Source organism: Staurois parvus, unplaced genomic scaffold (assembly GCF_062004578.1).
Source record: "Staurois parvus isolate SC_StPar_1 unplaced genomic scaffold, SC_StPar_1.0 ptg000886l, whole genome shotgun sequence".
NCBI classification, from domain to species: Eukaryota; Metazoa; Chordata; class Amphibia; order Anura; family Ranidae; genus Staurois; species Staurois parvus.
Genome location: NW_028318682.1, coordinates 4,451,614 through 4,468,122, shown reverse-complemented (window position 1 = coordinate 4,468,122; position 16,509 = coordinate 4,451,614). Strand labels below are relative to the sequence as shown.

Below are 16,509 nucleotides of genomic sequence, written 5' to 3'. Positions count from 1 at the left end.
TGTTCTCTCATTCTGGGAGGATGTCATAGGACGTCCTCCCATTCTAAACGCGCATGCGCGGCTTCAGGAGTGCGCGGCAATGCTCTGTGTCCCTCGGACACAGCGGATCAACGGAAAGAGCCAAAGATGTCGGCTCGGTCATGTCATCAGCTGTGTCCAATCACAGCTGATCACATGTAAAACAGGGAAATGCCGGTTATTGGCATTTCTCTCCTCATGAGCTGTCATGCTGGCAGCTCGAGAGGAGAGAAGAGCTGGTAATTAGCATTCCTCGCAGGGGACATGTACACAGATTATCAAAGCACTGATGATCAGTGTGCCCTGATAATCTGTGTAGCCCCAGCAGTGCCAACTGTCAGTGCTCATGCATGCCACCTGCCAGTGCCCATCAGTGCCACATTTCAGTGCCTACCAGTGCACATCAATGCCATATATCAATGTCTATCTGAGCTGCCTTTCAGTGTCACCCATCAGTGCCACCTATCAACGCCAGTCAGTGCCACCTATCAGTGCTGCCAATCAGTGCCACCTATCAACGCCAGTCAGTGCCGCATATCAGTGTTATATATGAGTGCTGCCTTTCAGTGCCCATCAGTGATGCCTGTCAATGCCCATCAGTGCCACCTACCATTGCCTCATCAGTGCAGCCTATCAGTGCCCATCACTGCAGCCTCATTAGCGCACATCAGTGAAGGAGAAAAATCACTTATTTACAAAATTTTATAACAAATACGAAGGGAAAAAAAAAATTCAGTGGTTTTTGGTTTAAGAAAAAAATAAAAAAACCCAGAGGTGATTAAATACCAATAAAGCTTTGTCACAAAAAAAAAAAAAAAAAAAAAAAAAAAAAAAAGGATAAAAATTTCACATGGGTACATAGTTGCATGACCGCGCAATTGTCATTCAAAGTGCGACAGCGCTGAAAGCTGGAAATTGGCCTGGGCAGGAAGGGGGTATAAGTGCCCTGCAGGCTAGTGGTTAAGCATTAAAAAAGGTAGGTTCCTGAACTCGGTGCTCCTTTTCTAAAACACCATAAACACACTGGAGTGATTTACAAAACAGAAGCATTTGAAGATCTAAAGCTTTAATTAAAAATCTTTGGTCATTATGTGGTTGAGCACAAGAGAAGACAAACTGGAGTGTTGAGAGTCCTCGAAAAGAATACTCTTACCTGTCAAAGTCATGGCTAGGTCCTGGAATGGGCACTCTAAGCTGCCACCTTGTACTCTTCCAAATGTAGCAGAATAGATGGCAATCACTGTATTCCTCTTACAACTCAGCCTCAGCCGGTCATCCTCACAGGCCACCTTACTCTTAAATTCATCTAAAATTGAAGACATGCATATAAGAGTGCAGTATTCTAGTCTTTATAAGAAACCTTTCTAGAAAGTTTCTATATCAAAGTGCAATAAAAGATCATTCAGCCACTGGTCAAACCCATTTCACATAAAGGCAGAGGCATTGAAAGTTCTCAGTGCAGTATTTCCGGTACAGACTTTTTGGCCTGAAAGGTGCTTTGTGTTTTAAACATTTAGTGGGTGAGGGTTAAACTTTTTATCAAGTTAACGGGTTTCTGCAGCCCCATTGGGGAGATTTTCCCCTAACTTTCAGTCCCATTGACTACAAATTCTGATGGAAGAAAAAAAAACTTTTTACCAGTATCACTGGATGAGAAGATGGGAGATCCTCAATGGGTACAACTGTTCTGGTGACGGCCATCCAAGAGAGGATATATTCACTCAAAATTTGTTCTTTCCTGGCTCTGGAATAGGAAGGGAGTGGGAAATATCCCCAATGGGACATAGCAAAAAAACTGCTACACTCCCCCAGCCCTTAATTCTAGAGATAAAATGTCTACCTCCCATGCTGATGTGATGCCTGGCTTGGAAAGGTCATATGGTGTTTACAGGCTAGTGTGCTGTGCTCCTTGTACGTAGTTCATACCTGAGCAATGAACTTCATAGAAAGGAATAGACATACTTGGCATATGCATATACTTAGCCTGTCCATGCACTGCTTATATCAGTGTTTAATTCAGAAGAAGCAAGGCCTGTAAACATGGAAGAGGGTTGACTATGCACTAAGAATCTGCACAATACTTTACAAAACCATTGACAGCTACTATAGACTGTACACATGCACATGTTTGGCTGAACTTGCAATTTTAAATATTAATTGTAATGGGAATTCTTCTCTACAAGGCTCATGCAGATCCGGGGAGTGCAGTACTTACTTGGCCTACATTTATATCCCACCACCAGGTATTTGCTGGTTCCTGGACATGGATCAGCGCCAAACAAACGGCTGTTGACAAGCAGCTGGCAGTTCCTCCGGTCCTGGCACTCGTCCAACACTTTCTAAACAAAAAAATATAAGTGCTAAGTTATGGCAAAAAGAGACATGTAAACCAATGTCACATTCAACAAAATATGACTGGGTAATCACAAAATATTTGGCTATGGAGGAAACACCAGAGCACGATCTTGGGTCTTGACTGGGCTCCACTGCCAGTAGTGTAAAAATTGTTTTATTATGCTTAACAAAAGTTCGACCAGCAAGCAAACTTCCCATTGGACAGGAAGGGAAATGCAAGCACCAGCTGTCTCTTGGCAGGGGAAGATAATGGAATATAAACTTAATGCCCCATGTACCAACAAGATCCTGCATAAAAAGTGTCCCATACTGCATATCAACTCATACAAACATGAGCTTAGCATGTATGAGCTCGGATGCATTCTATGGAAGGATATGAATGGAGCGATTCTGCTCTGCCTACACATGGTTGACATTTACATCCTCGATTATTGACTTCAGGAAAGGAAGTGAAATCCCCCCAGTAGGTTCTATTTGCCAACAAGGGTTTTACATAACTCCTGGCACTAAATAAAAAATAACCCCAAAACTACGGGGGGGAACAAAAAAAAAAAAAAAAAAACACACATCAGGGAAAATATTCTTTCCCCTTTCAGGTATGGTCAATGAATTTTATCACAGCAGTTGTTTACCTGGGAAGTTTACTGCACAATTGCCATCCTTCGGAGAATATTAAATTGTATTTACATAGCAAAGCTAATGCATAAAACGTGCAAGCCATGAGAAAAACAAAAAAACAATTAAAAAAAACACAAACACCACCAACACTTCACGGCTGCATGAAAGTTACACTAATGGCTCAAATGTTTAATCACATAAATACAGTATAGCATAGTTTCTACTCTCTTTACACACACACACACACACACACACACACACACACACGAAAGGCACCTGTTGCGTTGTAGAACAGCTTACAGCCAGCTGGCTCTGTGGCGCAATGGATAGCGCATTGGACTTCTAGCAGTGTTGTAGACATTCAAAGGTTGTGGGTTCGAGTCCCACCAGAGTCGCATTTTCTCTTTAAAAGGTCTATTAAAAAGCCCTGTGTTCCATCAGAACAGCTGTTACATGGTGACTCTGGCATGTCTAATGTACACTGTACACACTGCAAACTGAGTGGGATAAAACTAACTGGGGGCTGCACTTACCCCTCTCTAGACAAGAATTCTAGCACTTTGGTAATTAACACAAACAGTTCAAATTACATCATTTTATCACTAAATTGGGCCCATAGAACATTTCCTGAAGTACTGAGCTGCAAATTTACATGAGGAAGTGTAACCTATGTCCACTGGAAACCAGCCGAGACCCATTCACATTAAATCCTTAAACAAGCCGAGATCTGCGTGCAGACTAAAAAAAAAAAAACACCACCTTGGCATGCTATAGTTAGATTTTTGCTAAAAAATTTGTATTCCTTTCTTAAAAATCATTTGTCAGAGTATTCAATAATGACATAATTGAATCAACGAAGATTCTTCAAAAATGTTAGCCAAATCTGCTACTTGAATGGATGCCCGGATATACAAAAAAAAAGAAAAAAATTTTATGAGAAGCAAAAAGTTGATTGAAATTTATAAGCATGTTACATACTTAAAAGTGATCCTTCTATATAAAATGCACATTGAGGTTATTTACAAAATCTGGTGCAGCTGTGCAGAGAAACCTATCAGCTTCCAGGCTTCATTGTCAAATCTTTATTGAACATGCTAAAGTTGGAAGCTGATGGAATCTAATACAGCTGTGCATGGTAGCCAAAGTGCACCAGTAAATTTCCCTCATTTATGTTGATCAGCCGTTGGGATTGTATTGAATTTACTGCAAATACAGTAGAATCTACATATAAATCTAATTTTGCAAACACTATACAGAAAGCTTTGTGTGCACAGTTTTTTCATATACACCTATACCATACATACCTGTTTAATAGAACGCATGTTTGTGACCATGAATGGTCTAATTCCAGATGACATTTTTCCTAGTACATGCACATTATAAGGACTTCAGTCAGCATTTACTTTAAAGAGAGAAGAAATCACAAAAAAATAACCATCTTTCATTTTCGATTTTCCGCATTATTAAATTCAAAAAATGGTCTCAGCCATTAGACAACTGAACTTTCAAAAAGTGACACTTTTCAAACTAAAAACTAACTTTGTATGGCCAGTTTTAGATGCATTGAAGGCTAATCTATGGATGCTAATGAACGTTGCCCCCCATATGTAGGATTCTAGTTACTTGTGAAGATCTTGCAACATTTTCTGTAAAAGGGGTGGACCTGCTACCTTGGTTTAGTATAAAGCCCCATACTACATTGCTCCAGTAAATGGTAAATTCCGGACTTGATGACAGACATGTGCCATAAAGAAGAAACCTTTGTGGTCACATAGGTTACCAAGTCCAAAGAAAACAATTAAATATTGCTAAATGAGGGCCTGCAGGGTTGATTGATAGGAGCGCCAAAGAGCAATAAAGACAAGGGAGAGAGGGAAGGATGCGCCATTTGTAGATTTTAATCTCTATCTACACATAGACACACCATTAGCAGTGTTTTTAATCTCATTTAATTTATATCATCGCTGTGCATGGTAGCCAATCAGCTTCAAACTTCAGTTACTGGAGGCCGATTGATTTCTATGCAGAACTTTTACCAGATTTTGCACACTCCAGTTTTAGTAAATCTCCATGCATAACTAAATCAAAAGTTGATTAAATTGCTCTAACCCTGCCTTTGGATGGTGTACTGAGCATGCATATAAAGTAGTATAACTTTACTAGTAAAACCTAGAGATGTAAATGGTAAACTAATGCAGGCCATAGACGGATTGTTTATTGGCCGAATTTTTGTCAGCACGAAAAATCAGCCGCTATTCACGCCGTTAGTGGGGTAATGCCGTCGGCCGTTTTTTGTGGATCTTATTTCTTTTTATCGGTCATGCTGGAAAATCTATGAAAAAACGGCTGTTTTTCGTAGACATTAGTGGCATCGGCAACGACCGATTTTTCGTTTATCGGCCAACAATTCGGCCGATAAACGTCCCGTCTATGGCCAGCCTAACATTAAACAATAGCTATGGAGAGACCTTTTGTTGTTAGACCTGTGTATTACTAGAATATTGAATACGGTGAGAAAAGGCTAGAATGTTAGCTGCAGTGCTTTTAAAATCAACTTTACTGCTTTAAGGGTAATTCCATTTTTAAACAAGTTATTGCAAAGTTGATATTTATCCTGAGACTGCAAAACAACCAAGAGTTGCACAATGATATTCCCATTCATGTCTGATCCTCAATTCAATTGACAGCAGAGTAGGACTATTGTATCTTAGGAAATAAAACCATGCAAACCCATGCAGTTACAATAAAAAAAAAAAAAATATCACGCATCTTCATTTCAAAAATTAAACAAAAATCCTTAATATGCAAATCATAATGTTAGATATGCAACCATTTAGATATTTAATAGCCTATAAATGGCTAAAAGAAAGCCCTTGTTTCACCAAGTAACCAAAACTGTATACACAATTTTAAAAAAATTTGGAGTGAAAGGTGGTTAGGATACCTGTCAGTTTATCTTTTCGATCTGTGCATCCATTATGGAGAGTCACCCTCTACATTTTTCCTGGTGGTTGTTATCACAGAGAGTGAAGGAATCTCAGTTATAAGATGTCACCGGAACAGGAATATATGGAAAATCATCGAAAAGGAACATTAGTTTCAGTGACCCTAGTGACAACCAGGTATTCCCTCACTTTGGGGGGGAGGGAGCTCTTTTTTGCACCCTGTAAGTCCTGGTTCACATATATGCGGCCGTGCGAGCCATGTTCTGCATGGGCATGAGAGCACATTCATTTGAATGGACTCCCGTGACACGCACGGAAGAAGTCCCTGCACTTCTTTGGAAAACGCAGCCTGCAAGAGAACCTCGGTTCCCAGAACAGCTGCGTTTTCCAGTGCGGGCAGTGTGCCGCCCACAGGTCTGCATTCCTCTGTGTGGGTGGTGCGGCTGCACGGATTTTTGTGGGGATCCGCAGCTGCACCACCCACACAGATGTGAACCTAGCCTGAAGGCTATAACATAAGTAAAGGCAAACCTCCCCAATGTGACACAGATGGCAAACACACATGGACAGGTGTGAACCTAGGGTAAGGCAGGGTTGCATCTCCTAAGCGGTTTTTGCAGCGTTTTTGCAGAAATGAACTACAGTCCATTTACTATGATTTCCTATGGGACACGGTCACATTACATCTCGGCTTTTCACCTGGTGCGTCTTTTGAAAAGAGTCGGGGACTTTTTTTTTTTTTTAAACACAAAGTTGCAGTTTTTGATTCTATAGATTTCAATGAAAACACTCCAGAGAAGAGTTTAGTGCATTTTTTATGCGCTTTAAATCTGCCCAGCAACAAGAAAAATAAAACCATTGCAAAGCACATAAAAAATGCGGCAAAAACGCAGGTGCAAAATACGCAAAACGCAATGCAGAAATGGGTGAAACACTGCATAAGAGTGAACCTAGCCTTACTCTATCTCCCCCCTAAAACGCTTTGCTCTATTTTAAGGAAAAAAAAAGAAAAAAAAAAAACAAAAAACGCACACCTAGTATTACAGAACTGAGCAAGACTCCCTCACTGTATAGGAGATAGCTTATGTAATATATTTATTACACACCATTGAATACTTTATTTAGATTTGTAAATTTTTGTTCAAGGATTGCATTACAATATGTGATGGTTAGTAAATATTCTGTAGTAGGGATGTGATATTGGTACTAATCAGTTCAAGCCAGCAGTACACAGGCCAATCTGAGCTCTGACCAAGATATTACTTAGATTTCTGTAGTACAATATATTAGGAGTGACACTATAGTCATAAAATGGTTTACAAAACTTTAAAGAGATTAAAAGTTCCAATAAATTATTGGAACAGAAGATAATTAATACAAAGACCAGAGTAGTGAGAATTGGTCATTTTCAACCAATAGTGGATATCCTCTACAACACCAGTTTGCATAGAGCTAATCTCGCCAAGTTTTAATTTGAACATGTCAAATTTCCTCAGAGGCCCAAATTTCAACATTAGCAAACTGAAACCTGGGACAATAAAGACATGCCCACTCCCTACTACTAGAGATGAGCGAATTATTCAAAAATTCGATTCGACTGATTCGGCGAATTCGTGAAAAAATTTCGATTCGAGTCGAATATATTCGCTGCGAATTTAACTTATAAAAGGGTGTTTCTAGGCTTCAGAGAGCCTTTATATTAGTGCAGAACACTGTACCTTTAATTTAAATGCCCTTGGAGTCTGCTGGGGAAGAGAAATAATACTGTCAGTCAGTATGACATGCAGATGAGTGCCGTCGATCTTAGAATCACCGCACACTTCACTCATTTGGGCAGTCACGGGGCCAAAACCAGAGTGTGGAGCCACAGCGTGGCGGTGGAGGCAGCAGCAATGGGAGGCCATACAGCACCCTATGACAAAATGGAACCCACCAGCAGTGTGAGGAGACCTGAAAGTGGCACATGGCAGAGTGTGGCGATGGAGACAGCAGCAATGGGAGGCCGTACAGGGACCCATGACACACTCTGGACCTGGCAGCAGCATGAGGAGGCGGTACAGGGGCCCATGACAGATTACGGGCCTGGCAGCAGCATGAGGAGTCGGTACGGGGGCCCATGGCAGATTACGGGCCTGGCAGCAGCAATGGGAGGCCGTACAGGGACCCATGACACACTCTGGACCTGGCAGCAGCATGAGGAGTCGGTACGGGGGCCCATGGCAGATTACGGGCCTGGCAGCAGCAATGGGAGGCCCGTAATCTGCCAGCACCCTATGACAAAAAATGGAACCCACCAACAGTGTGAGGAGACCTGAAAGTGGCACATGGCAGAGTGTGGTGATGGAGACAGCAGCAATGGGAGGCCGTACAGGGACCCATGAGACACTGTGGACCTGGCAGCAGCATGAGGAGGTGGTACAGGGGCCCATGGCAGATTAGGGGCCTGGCAGCAGCTATGGGAGGCCCGTAACCTGCCAGCACCCTATGACAAAAATGGAACACACCAGCAGTTTGAGGAGACCTGAAAGTGGCACATGGCATGAGACACTGTGGACCTGGCAGCAGCATGAGGCGGTACAGGGGCCCATGGCAGATTAGGGGCCTGGCAGCAGCAATGGGAGGCCCGTAATCTGCCAGCACCCTATGACAAAAAATGGAACAAACCAGCAGTGTGAGGAGACCTGAAAGTGGCACATGTTTGGGGCATGATTCATGGCGGATTTAGTCAGTTGTGTCAGGAACTGGTGGTTTGAAATCCAGACTAATCCACGCCTGATTCATTTTCACAAACGTGAGTCTCTCCACACTTTGGGTGGACAGTTGTGTCCTCCGCGGAGTTACAATACCTCCTGCCGCACTAAACACACGCTCCGATGCCACGCTACTGGCCGGGCATGACAGCCTTTCAAGGGCAAATTCAGCTAGTTGGGGCCAAAGGTCAAGTTTCGTTGCCCAGTAGTCAAGGGGATTGTCTACCTCGGTTGGCAGGGTGCTGTCCAAGTAGGCCCAAGCCTGTTTGAGGTCCTGCTCCAGGTCCACCTGATGCTGCTGCGGCTGGTTAGTAGTTTCCTCACTGCGCTGGTGAAGAAAGCTACTCATCATCGACTGCAGACTGAGGCAGCCGCTGCTGGTGGAGCTGCCACTGCTCCTACCACCCCACCCCTCCCCTGCTGCCATGGCAGCGGAACGCGAGCGCACAGGGCCCACAGTGTCTGAGGATGGACGTTGGCGCAGACAGGCAGAGACCAGCTGACTACATAGGTGGTTTTTATAGTACGTTATTTTGGCCTCCCTCTCAGCAGGTGTGAAAAAGGCCACCATTTTTGAACGGTAGCGAGGGTCCAACAAGGTGGACAGCCAAAAGTCATCCCCCTGTCTGATGGTTATTATTCGGCTGTCGCTACGCAAGCAACCGAGCATGCTATGGGCCATTTGTGCCAAGGAATGCGAGGGACTCCCTGCCTCCATCTCCACAGCATACTGCCACGGTGCGTCTGGGTCCTCTGTCTCCTCCTCCTCCTCCTCCTCTACCAGATGCTCCTGCTCCTCCACTCCTGTCCGCTGAGTGGAAAAACCACCCATTTCACTCAATAATTCCTGAGCACAAATGTCCTCCTCTACCTCCTCTTCTTCCTTTCCTGCCCCCACAGGGGTCATGTGGCGTTGAGATCTGTGCGCCACGTCTAACGCACCCTGACCAGCCATTGTTAACAGCATTTGTTCCAGGACGTGCAACAGAGGAATGACGTCATTCATCCCATAGTCCTGCCGACTCACGAATAGCGTGGCCTCCTCAAAGGGCCTGAGCAAGCGGCAGGTGTCACGCATGAGCTGCCAATGGCTGACATCGAAGTTACACAGGGGAGTACCTTTATCCGCTTGTAACATCAGGAAATCGGTGATGGCCTTTCGCTGTTTGTAAAGGCGGTCTAACATGTGTAGGGTTGAATTCCACCTTGTTGCAACGTCGCAGATCAGGCGATGCTGTGGAATTCCGTTCTGCCGCTGCAGCTCAAGGAGGGTGTGCTTTGCGGTGTAGGAATGGCTGAAATGCATGCAAAGTTTACGTGACATTTTAAGGATGTCTTGCAGTGGGATGGTGGATTTTAGGAACCGCTTGACAACCAGATTGAACACGTGAGCCATGCATGGCGCAACCTTCCTTGACGCAGAGCAGACACCATGTTCTTTCCGTTGTCGGTCAACATGGTTCCGATTTTCAGTTTGCGCGGAGACAGCCATCTGTCGATTTCTCTGTTCATTACACTGAGAAGTTCCTCCCCTGTGTGACTACGTTCGCCAAGGCATACCAGGTGCAGCACAGCGTGACACCGTTGCGCCCTGCACATGTGATTTGCCGGTCGGGTAATGGGACTTGGCACGGGGGTGGCGGCTGAGGACACGAAGGAAGAAGAGGTGGTAGAGGCGGACATCTTTTGTGGACCAAGGACGTGCAAACGTGGAGGCAAAAGCGGCGTGACCTGTCCAAGGTGCTGGTGCGGCTGTGACGGCACCACGTTCACCCAGTGGGCCGTAAATGACATGTACTGTCCCTGACCGTAGTTACAGCTCCACACGTCGGCGCTGCCGTGCACTTTGGCAGAGACCGACATGCTCAAAGACTGGCCCACCATCTCTTCTACATGTGAATGCAGGGCTGGCATTGCCTTTTTGGCGAAGAAATGACGGCTTGGCACTCTCCACCGCGGCGCGGCACAATCCATCATTTCTCGGAAAGGTGCTGAGTCCACCACTTGGAAAGGGAGGGACTGCAGCACCAGCAACTTGGACAGGAGGACGTTCAGCTTCTGCACCGTCGGGTGCGTGCTCGCAAACTGTTGTCTCTTGGAAACGGATTCCAAGAAAGACTGCTGACGGAATCCGTGAAGAGGAGTAGCAGGAGAAGGAGCATCTGAACGAGCGGAAGATGCCAACGAGCGACAACTCCCCTCAGCAGAGGTGTTGGAGCCTTGACTGGCTGATAGAGGGCGATTGACGTCGGGTGACGGAGCAAGTAACGGAGCAGGTGATGGAGCGGGGGCTGGGGCAGGCAGAACCGCCGTATCTTTATCACGGTTTTCCCAGGCCACCAAATGGTGACGCTGCATATGCTGCCGCAACGCTGTAGTCCCAACATGGGCCCCCTGGCCACGCTTGACTTTCTGGCCACATAGTCGACATACGGCTACGTTTACTTCCTCGGGCGGCTTGACGAAAAATTGCCACACCGCCGAGTAGGAAACTTTGCCCCCGCTACTCCTCACTGGCTGACTGCTGCTTCCTCCGTGCACACCGGCACCACTACTGGCCGTGGTGGTAGACTGCAGTGGAGCTGGTGCTCTACTCCGTGGCCGTTTGCCTCCACTGACACTGCTGCGACCCTGCTGCCTCCTGGGCAACCCACCGACTGTTTTGCTCGCTGCCAAGCTGCCACCCTCTTCTCCTGATGATGCGGAAGCAATAGCCTGACGACGACGAGGCTGCCAAGTGCGATCAGCCTCATCATCATCAATTAGGGTCTCCGCCTCACTACTAGCCCCCTCGGCTGCTTGTGGGTCAGGAGACAGACCTGTCTCTAGACCGGCTACCGAGCCACTCTCCTCGCCACTACTTCTTCGCCTGGCTGCTGAAGAGGCGGATGTCTCCCCCCGTTCCTGACCGCCCTCTGTTAGCTCTTCCTCACTGTACAGTGGGGCTGAGCCCACAGCATGCGATACTTCGCTTGGTGAGGGAACACCAAAGGACAGGGGCAGGTCGAGGACACGTGATTTCAGTGGGCTTGCTCCCGGGCCATGCCAACTAACGGTTGTGTCTGACGTACCCACCGACCGTTGGCTGTAGGTGTCAGAGGTGACCTGGGAAGAGGAAGACGACCGAGCCAACCAATCGACGACGGCAGGGTTGGTCGGTGGAGACACGACCGCTGGATGACACCGGGAGCAATGGCCTCTGGCTGCGACTAGTGCTGCCTCGACCCCTTCCTCTGCTGCCACGTCTGCTCGCTCCTAAAACATTGCCTCCTCTGCCACTCCTCTGCATGTTGTCTGACATACTCTTTAATTCAACGATTATGTGTCCCTGAGTAACAATTCTGTGTCCCTGAGTAACGATTCTGTGTCTGGCCCTCAGTAACGATTCTGTGTCTGGCCCTCAGTAACGATTCTGTGTCTGGCCCTCAGTAACGATTCTGTGTCTGGCCCTCAGTAACGATTCTGTGTCTGGCCCTCAGTAACGATTCTGTGTCTGGCCCTCAGTAACGATTCTGTGTCTGGCCCTCAGTAACGATTCTGTGTCTGGCCCTCAGTAACGATTCTGTGTCTGGCCCTCAGTAACGATTCTGTGTCTGGCCCTCAGTAACGATTCTGTGTCTGGCCCTCAGTAACGATTCTGTGTCTGGCCCTCAGTAACGATTCTGTGTCTGGCCCTCAGAATCGTTACTGAGGGCCAGACACAGAATCGTTACTGAGGGCCAGACACAGAATCGTTACTGTGTCTGGCCCTCAGTAACGATTCTGTGTCTGGCCCTCAGTAACGATTCTGTGTCTGGCCCTCAGTAACGATTCTGTGTCTGGCCCTCAGTAACGATTCTGTGTCTGGCCCTCAGTAACGATTCTGTGTCTGGCCCTCAGTAACTATTCTGTGTCTGGCCCTCAGTAACTATTCTGTGTCTGGCCCTCAGTAACTATTCTGTGTCTGGCCCTCAGTAACTATTCTGTGTCTGGCCCTCAGTAACGATTCTGTGTCTGGCCCTCAGTAACGATTCTGTGTCTGGCCCTAAGTAACGATTCTGTGTCCCTAACTCTCTCCCTCAATACAGCCAGGTGTGCCTCTGTTGAATGACTGGAGGCAAATGGAGAATTCTAAAATGGCCGCCATTTATAGCTCGACCATTACACAGTGCTGGCTGGCTGGCTGCTGATTGGCTAATGCGATCACATGTCATGAATGAATGCAATATGGGTCAGCGCGCCTTGTCTGCGCGCCTTCCCAGACATCCCCGTTCCGTCGCCGCCATTTTAGGAAAAATTTCGATTCGCGCATCCGAAGTCAGGAAAATTTCGATTCGCGACGAATCCGAAAATTAGCAAATATTCGAAACGAATTCCACTTCGCCTACTTCGATTCGCTCATCTCTACCTACTACCTATTGTGACCTGAACCTGTAGACACAAACAGAAAGGAGTCACCTTGATTGGTTAAGTTCAAGTGATGCCTCAATTTGCATTCTAATGAAGGTTTGTGGTTTCCTGGCTTGAATCCTAGCTCAACTTCTCTATAAAAAGACAAACGATAGTTTGTGGACCTCACATATCTTCTTAGGGTCCTCAAGATCTTTTGGATACCGATTTCTGCACAGAACATCTGATATTGCTATATTCACAATGGCAGCCTACCTAACTTGTGAGAATGCAATTGGAGAAGAGCGATACGAAATCCTGGGACATCTTGGCGAGGGACGTTAGGAGAAGTTGTGATGGCTGTTGACAGGGAACTGGTAAGTGAATTTTTAAATAAATTACAAAAAAACATTTCTAATTTGCAGACCATTTGAACATATAGAACAGATAGCACAAACATTAGCATCTTTACTGATTAAATGACCTTATTAGATGCATGGGTTTTGTTGCATAAATTTGGGGAAAAGACCATGATGCACAAAGATCTATTTCAGCACTAACAAAATATAAAAACTGGTTGAACAGTGCAAAATCCCATTCAGGCAGCTGGCATTGTTCTTACAGAAAATAAAAGCCTTTCCACCCGTTATCAATTTCTTGAATCTGTACTTTTGCATGTCTTTAACATCAACCTGCCATGAGTAAAACATAAAAGCCACTTTTTTTGAACTCCTCCTGAAAGTGCTAGCTACTGGTCGTTATGCCACAGAGCAAGCCTTAATATTTTACAAAAGTACATATTTGCATACAAGTTCCAGGTCAGGGATTCTATAAATTTAATTCGGAGGATTCAACATGGCAGCCAGGCAATTGGCATTTTGCAGAAGAGCTCACTAAGAGCAGGCTTCCTTTTTCTCTCATGACAGATTCATGGTGGTCATACACAGTTATAGTGGGTCACAGGCAGCTAAGTATGTAACAGATTTGACCATAAACTGATGGTCCACTATGCACAACCTAGACACTTGGCATTTAGAAGGGACAATAGATCTAGCTGTATGGGCAGCTACGTATCTCACTGCTAACGAGGGCCTAGAGAAGATGGCTACATTTTGAAGAAAAGCATCCAGTCTATGTAAAATGAATGGGCTCAAGTATTGGACATCACCCAGAGTTTTAGATGTCCAAGTCTTATTGTAATCAACCTTTATTTCCTCCTTTAACAGGTAGCCTTGTTGCCCTAAAAGGGGTAAAAAAGGAGCAAACCAGACTAGAAGCCTTTCTTCATGAAATGTGCATGTCACTCTTTGTTACTGGACACGAGGGCATAATATCTACCCATTCGAGAATTCTGGAAAACTCAGACTGTTATATGATCAGCCAGGAATTGGCAGCTGCTGGATCTCTTCACTGGATCATCCAGCCAGGGGTAAGTAAAGCTAATGAAGTAGATGACATTTCAGCATTTGCTTGCTAATTCTATAGATTAGTCCTAGGGATCCTGGAAATTAATAGAAATTGGTGTTTTGTCATGGATGATACTTTCTATATATTGCATGCATTTATACCAAATATTGTTGGCCTGGTTGGAGAGAACTAAGGAAGGGCTAAAATCCCCAGTCAGCTATTTTCTCTGAAGTCTGCACCCTCTGGGCAAGATTTTCCTTAATCTAATCAATAACCAGTTGTCCTCATTGGAAGATTTCCCTCACCTCCTGTTCTGTGACAACTGTAAAATTTGTATTCGCCATTAATTTTGTCTTTAAAAGCAGAAAGACAAAAATAGAGATTACATCCCTCCTTCCCCCCTCCCTTCCTAGTGGGCACATAGATAACAATCATGATACAGGTTGTGATCCTTCACCATTCTATATTAAAGGTTAGTCTGGTGTTTAAGCCAGAGGTCAAATTTAAAACCAGTTAGACCTCCCATATTTCCTTCATTGCCCAATTATTGATGGAGTAGTTGGAGATCGGTTTCACTGATGTTCGCATGTAATTCCATCTGCAGATTTAAAAAAGTAAAACATTGTATTGAATTTGAAATTTTTGAATGTCACTTTTTAGTAAAAGAATAATGTTTTTTTTAAAGTGAAATTTCATATAATTGTTTTAACTTTTCCAGGTGGGAATTCCAGAAACGCTAATCAAACGATGTGCATTACAGATTACCCAGGCTCTTGAATATATGCACAGCAAAAACCTGGTGCATAGGGACCTAAAGGCAGACAACATTTTGCTTATGGACAAGAGATGTCATAATGTCAAATTAAGTGACTTTGGACTGACTCAATTTGCCGGTACAGTTGTTCCATCAATGGCACCCCTCAACACATTCATGTCCCCGGAACTTTGTGAACTGAAACACAAGGAGTCAGTTGTCGTGGATCCTAGTGTTGACATCTGGGCCCTTGGTGTTGTATTGTATGTTCTTCTCACTGGAAACTATCCATGGGAAACAGCTTCAGCTCAAGATCTATGGTTTCAAAGGTTTATTTACTGGCAGAACAACTCTGACCATGTTCCACCACCAAGTGGTTGGGAGAATGTCAGCAGGAGGGCTCAAGATTTATTTCACATGCTTCTTCCCAAGACCCCAGCTGCAGGAACCAAGTCGGAGTTGTTCTAGATTTTCTACATTTTCCTTGGAACTTTGAAGTTGCCACCCAAGAAACCATGGATCTTGTGGAGCAGAAGTAAGAGGAGGATGTTGAAGCAAAGGACAGTGAGGTAGAAGTCATTGTGCTGGAGAGTGAAGAGGACATAATCATCATAGAAAACCACAGTGACATAGAATGCATTGTCGTCAATTATTGCGGCTCTTGAATTGACTTCAGTTAAAATCTCAGCAGTGCTTCTTGTGAAAGAGACCAGCAGTACCTAAGCTCTGAAGTTGAAGTCTAAACGGACCCCAATTATTGTCCTAAAAAGGAGGAGAATAGTTGCAGAGCTTCTCTGCCCAGCTCAAACCATCACCGTCATCTCAAAAATATTACTGAAGTGGTGAGATAGAAGGAGCAGGGACAAGCATTTATCTTGTGACTATTTCAAAGGTTTTTCTGAGATGTGGACTTTGCACCGTGATGTCACCGGGCCTCATCACTACCTCTTTGAAAAGCAACTACCTCAACTACAATTCATGTTGCCGTCTCCATGCGTTTGTATCTATAGTGTCAATGCAATCACTGCACCAGGTATAGAATGCAATAAATTCTAAGTACTGGTTATACCTTTTGTATCGTGTAATTCATCTATTTTTGCTCTGCCTCTTATTTCTCCTTCAACACAGATTGAAAAAGTGTTACTAAACCCACAACAGTAAAATCAGTCTGTATATGCCATAAAAAATGCTAGTTATACTCACTGTGGAACCTGAGGGGTTAATCCTCTGCATTGTGTAAAAACGCGGTTTGATCCCAATTTCTCTGTCAGTGTCTCCCTCTTAAGACGTTGTG

The 16,509-nt window shown here is 44.9% G+C and overlaps 1 protein-coding gene and 1 non-coding gene across 2 annotated transcripts in view; one reads left to right on the top strand and one right to left on the bottom strand.

The window, feature by feature from the left end:
• EVA1A (eva-1 homolog A, regulator of programmed cell death) overlaps positions 1-16,509 on the bottom strand; it is a 576,027-nt gene that overhangs the window by 278,880 nt on the left and 280,638 nt on the right. Inside the window, exons 3-4 of the mRNA XM_089656121.1 lie at positions 2,234-2,357; positions 1,172-1,324 (exon numbers count right to left, since the gene is read on the bottom strand). Coding sequence (XP_089512247.1) covers positions 1,172-1,324; positions 2,234-2,357 — 277 coding nt within the window. The remainder of the gene's footprint in view (positions 1-1,171; positions 1,325-2,233; positions 2,358-16,509) is intronic.
• On the top strand, positions 3,300-3,386 carry TRNAR-UCU (transfer RNA arginine (anticodon UCU)). The gene is given in 2 exon segments: positions 3,300-3,336; positions 3,351-3,386. It is a non-coding gene; the product is annotated as a tRNA-Arg (tRNA).